The 5,498-nt window shown below is 42.8% G+C and overlaps 1 protein-coding gene across 1 annotated transcript in view; it reads left to right on the top strand.

Annotated features, from left to right (window-relative positions):
- Positions 1 to 5,498, top strand: part of CIT (citron rho-interacting serine/threonine kinase) — a 158,540-nt gene that overhangs the window by 135,354 nt on the left and 17,688 nt on the right. Inside the window, exons 31-36 of the mRNA XM_023528160.1 lie at positions 1 to 115; positions 396 to 560; positions 3,399 to 3,536; positions 4,078 to 4,258; positions 4,820 to 4,911; positions 5,483 to 5,496. The exon at positions 1 to 115 is cut by the window's left edge and continues 1 nt beyond it. Coding sequence (XP_023383928.1) covers positions 1 to 115; positions 396 to 560; positions 3,399 to 3,536; positions 4,078 to 4,258; positions 4,820 to 4,911; positions 5,483 to 5,496 — 705 coding nt within the window. The remainder of the gene's footprint in view (positions 116 to 395; positions 561 to 3,398; positions 3,537 to 4,077; positions 4,259 to 4,819; positions 4,912 to 5,482; positions 5,497 to 5,498) is intronic.

Genomic DNA, 5,498 nt, shown 5'->3' with positions numbered 1-5,498 from the left:
CCTCTGCAGTACAATGAGCTGAAGGTGGCTCTGGAGAAGGAGAAAGCTCGCTGTGCCGAGCTAGAGGAAGCCCTTCAGAAGACCCGCATCGAGCTCCGTTCCGCCCGGGAGGAAGGTAGGCGCGCTCTCCGTGCAAAGTGCTGTGGAAAAGGCGGAGGACCGATCTCGAGGAGATTGGCCAGGACTAGCTCAGCATCAGTGCTTATGGCCCCCTAAGCTTTCCGCCCAGACGGCCCAAGCCTGAAAAATTCACGGCATCCTTGGCGTTGCCGATTTGGTATAATGTGTGTCCTTTCGGTCGGGTGTCTTTGAAAGTCATCCCAGGGGCAGTACACTTGGGCTGGGCCTCTTGGTGACCCGGCTTATTGAAAGGCATTGGACTGGTGTCTCCCCAGCTGCTCATCGGAAAGCCACAGACCACCCCCACCCGTCCACGCCAGCCACTGCGAGGCAGCAGATCGCCATGTCTGCCATCGTGCGGTCGCCTGAGCACCAGCCCAGTGCCATGAGCCTGCTCGCCCCGCCATCCAGCCGCAGAAAGGAGTCTTCAACTCCAGAGGGTATGTTCTCAAGCAGCCATCGGAGTTTTCTCACATTTTTTTTTTTCATCGACTAAGAAATGCAGACATATGGTAAAAATGATAAGTAATAATATTCAGGGATAAAGAATAAGAAGTAAGTCTTCTCCCCATCCCCCCAATCCTAGTTCCCTTACCCAGAGTCAACCATCGTATTCTTCCAGCAATAGTTCATGCATGGAAACATGTGTGTATATTATTCATATGTCATATTATTTTCTCTGTTCTGTTTTCTTTTATAAATATCAGAGTACACTATGCTATATTCTGCAAAAACTCTTTTCTTCTTTTGGTTGAAATGTTATCTTAGGCTGCTTCATATTAGCAGGTGTGAATAGAGCTCGTCCTTTTAAAGAGCTGCATAGTATTCTGTGGTATGGGTATGTGTTTCCCCTATTACACCAGACCTCTGTCAATGGACATTTAGGTTACTTCCAATTGCTTGTTACCATACACACCCACCAGTGAACATCCTGCCCCTATGGGCGTTATCGCTGTAGGATATATTCTTAGGAACTAAATCATCGGGTCAAAGGTTATATGCATTGGAGTGTTGGTAGTTTGTGCCAGTTTGTATCCTAACCACCAGTGTCAGGATTTTTCTTTGTGGTCTCAAAAATACTGTGTTCACCTTGAGATGAAAAGATCTTAAATAAAGGCCAAGGAAGGCAGTTAGGAAAGTCTTAGGGAGAATGGGGTAGAGCTGGTTTAGCATCATGGTATCACCATCAAGCTTACTTTAGTTGTAAATCTTAATGGCATTTTGTTGTTGTTTTTCTTCAATGATGATGTCATCTTGTTTCCTATGTTTACATAACACCAACTCAGAGAGCTTTTCTCTCAACGTCATCGGAATGGTGATGGTAACACAGGAAAGAATGGTTTCTGGCCCTGGTTCACAGAGTGACTACCTGAGTAGTTCGGTATTAACGCTAAGTGCTGCCTTTGGGTGTGAAGCACTTTTCCCACCTTTAAAGTGCATACATGGTATTTATTCCTTACAGCTTTGTGATAAAGGAACGGAGGCGATGATAGATGGAGAACGCAATCTGGGTTCAGAAATTGGGATCCTGAGCTTTTCTCTCTGTTAAAAGCTGTCTTTAATTAGTTCTAGGTCACTCTTGGGAGGGGGGCCTACTAAATGGCAAAAAAAAAAAAAAAAAATCAATATTGCTCATTTTAACAGACAGGAATATAACTTATTTTTAAATCAATTTTACAGTTAGTGGTTCTGCTGTTTTATTAAAATGAAGCAGAAAAGGTAAAACTGTGGTGAATGTGTACGATTAAAACTCTTTACTTGTGCTTCCTCATTGTTCTAATAAAAAAAAGATGTATTCTCACTTAAAAAAAAAAGAAAAAAGACATTTGGATTCTGAGGTTTTTCTCTCTATTTAAAATTGCCTTTAATTAGTTCTAAGTCACTATTGAGAAGGGGCCTATTCAGTAGGGGAGAAAAATCAATCTTGTTAATTTTAATAGGCAGGAATATAAATATAAGACTCAGTTTTTTGAGGCTTAAAGTTGTGTTTTTTGTTTTTTTTTTTTTTTACCAAAAGGAGTTTATTCATGAAAGAACTGGACATGAAGGGAGAATTCTTCAGTTAGTTTATATATTTAATAATTAGAAATTTATAGTAATATATAAGCATTTGGGCCTATCTTATTAATAATTCTGTAACTTATAGTGATTTTTAAATTGGATTCTGAAACGCTCTAGATATGTGATTTCACTTGGTAAACAAAGCTTTCATGATTAAAATATTTACAAGCATTTGACCTAAAAGCATATGTTTAACAACTTTATTGAGATAAATTCATAAACCATATAATCTGCTCACTTGAAATGTACAATTCAGTGTTTTTTGTTAAGTTTAACAGGTTATGTAACCATCACATTCTAATTTTTGAGCCTTTTCTGCCCCTCCCCTCTCTCCCCCCCACCCCAAACATTCTATACTCATTAGCAGTCACTTCCCATTTCCTTCTGCTTAACCTCTGGCAATCACTAATCTGCTTTTTATCTCTATGGATTTGCTATTCTGGGACATTTTATGAAATGGAATTATACCATATATGGCCTATTGCGTCTGGCTTTTTTCACTGAGCATAACATTTTTGAGATTTGTCCATGTTGTACCGTTTATTAGTACTTCATTTTTCATGGTTGCATAATATTCTGTTATAGGAATAGCACATCTCTTTTTGTTAATCCATTGATAGACATTTTAGTTGTTTTTATTTTTTGGCTATCACAAACAATGCTGCTATGAACATTTGTGTGTAAATTTTTGTGGCTACGTATGTTTTTAGTTCCCTTGGGCATATACCTATTAGTGGACTTTGTGGGTCATATGCTAATCATATGTTTAACCTTTTTGGGACCTGCCAGACTGGGTTTCAAAGTGGCTGCGCCATTTTACATTCCCTCCAGCAATGTATGAGGGTTCCAGTTTCTCCATATCCTCATCAACACTTATTTTCCATACTTTTAATTCTAGACTTCCTGAGGAGCATGAACTGGTATCTCAATGTGGTTTTGATTTACATTTCCCTAATGACTAATGATGTTGAGCATCTTTTCATTTGGTTTTTGGTCATTTATTTATCTTCTTCGAAGAGAATCCTTCCCTCATTTTTAAATTGGGTTATTTGTCTTTTTATTATTGAGTTGTAAATGTTCTTCATGTAGTCTAGCTGTAAGTCCCCTGTCAGAAATAGGATTTGCAAATTTTTTTTCCAGTTATGTGGGTTGTCTTTTCACTTTCTTGATGGTATAATTGGCAGCGCTCTAATGATTTTTAAAAATTTTTCCTCCAGAATTTAGTCGGCGTCTTAAGGAGCGCATGCACCACAATATTCCCCACCGATTTAACGTAGGACTGAACATGCGAGCCACGAAGTGTGCTGTGTGTCTGGATACTGTGCACTTTGGCCGCCAGGCATCCAAATGTCTAGGTAAGAGCAGCAGCTGTGCATTTGCGGCGGGCACCTGTATGTCTCCACCTAAAAAATCTATCTTGCGAAGGTTATTATTCCATTTTAAATTCCTTATGTAGTGCATTCATTTTCAAGCTTTTAGTTTCAGTGGGAGGATGCTATTTTTCTTCTGTTAAAGGAGTGAGTTTATACCTGTTTTCAGCTCATGCCTCCAACGCCCTGTGCAGAATGCCCCGGATTTTGGTAATTTCCAGCCTTCTTTTCATCAGGCTGGTCTCTCCCTACCTTTAGCCTGTGTGCTGGCTCCACCGGAAACATGCAAATGTGTCCTTTACACAGATGTTTGTGACAGCCCGAGAGAAACCAGGAAAATTGGATTGAGAGCACTTGGCTCTGTCATTTTCTCTGTCTGTAGGGGCTTGGCTCCTGGGAAAGCTTAGGGATTCCCTGGATGACAGGGCCAAAGTGACTGGCCCGGCAGGGGGGTTGGCCAGCAGAGGAAGGGAATGGTCCAAGATCAGCCAAGCAAGTTTTCAGGTTGTTCACCGCTTTTCCCTAGAATGTCAGGTGATGTGTCATCCCAAGTGCTCCACGTGCTTGCCAGCTACCTGTGGCCTGCCAGCTGAATATGCCACGCACTTCACTGAGGCCTTCTGCCGTGACAAAATGAACTCCCCGGGTCTCCAGACCAAGGAGCCCAGCAGCAGCTTGCATCTGGAAGGGTGGATGAAGGTGCCCAGGTATATTGTTGCAGGGCGGCCTGGGCTGGGGCAGGTACTGGTGAAGGGTGGCTGAATATGCCGCCCCCAAATATGCCACACTGGGATAAGGATTATTTTGAGCTAAAGGCACTTGAAAAACAGATGCAAACTTTTTTTCTCTTCCTAAAAGGAAGAAATAAAACTCCCATAAAGCTGCCCCCCTTCCCCAGCGCAGGCAGATCCTGTTAAAGTGACCCTTATGCTCCTTCAGCCTCCTTGTACATTTTAGTCACTTTTCCACAGTTACCACTCTTTGTTCAGCCTAGTGTAACAAGCACTTGGGCTGTCAGCCTTTGGGTCTTCATTTGCTTATGGAGACGCCCACATACATGTAAAATAAAATTTGTATGCTTTTCTCCTGTTCGTCTCTCTGATATCAGTCAAACTCCTGGGCATGGAAGGCCACAAGCCACTTCCATTTCTGATGTTCTCTAGGGAGTTCGAGGAATGTCTTGTCTCGGACTTCCTCCCCATCCTGCCCCTTCCTCCCGCCTGATCCTTCTGAGTTCAAACATTTCTTCTTCATGTCTGTTTTCCCAGGAATAACAAACGGGGACAGCAAGGCTGGGACAGGAAGTACATCGTCCTGGAGGGATCGAAAGTCCTCATTTATGACAACGAAGCCAGAGAAGGTAAATTAATAATTCAGGGGGAATTTCATTGCACGCGGTTGACCCAGGTCTCCCAGTCTCGGCGTGAAGGCTTTGTTTTTCGGACTGGGTTGCAAGCCTTCTGCGATTTTCCATTTTTGAAAATTAAAAACCAAGTGACTTCGCTAAAGGTTATTGGTACGATACTCACGTCTGTAGGTATCCCCTCTGAAGACCCTGCAGGGCGCTGCCCTGAAGATTCTACCTGCTAATGCACCTTCCGAGAACTTCTGCCTCGGTCAACTAGCCCATAAATCCGCATCGTCATCAGAAATTTGACTGTGCTACTCATCTGACACACTTTATTTTGTTTTTATCTTCCCTCTCCGCCTTCTCTGCACATCCTTCCCTCCTCTGTTCTCGTGCGCCTCTTTCCACGCGTTCTGTCTCTCTCGCCCTCTCTCTCTCTCTCTCTCTCTCTCTCTCTCTCTCTCTCCCTCCCTCTCTCTCCCCCTCCCCCTTCCTCTCTCTCTTTCTCTCTCTCTCTCTCTCCTATCTTTGTTCTTGTTCCTGTTCTTTTGTTTTTCTTTCTGCCCTTCCTCTTTGCACCAAGCTGGACAGAGGCCGGT

Source organism: Pteropus vampyrus, unplaced genomic scaffold (assembly GCF_000151845.1).
Source record: "Pteropus vampyrus isolate Shadow unplaced genomic scaffold, Pvam_2.0 Scaffold23, whole genome shotgun sequence".
NCBI classification, from domain to species: Eukaryota; Metazoa; Chordata; class Mammalia; order Chiroptera; family Pteropodidae; genus Pteropus; species Pteropus vampyrus.
Note: the sequence above shows the minus strand (reverse complement) of the source record. Positions and strands in the feature narration are given on the sequence as shown.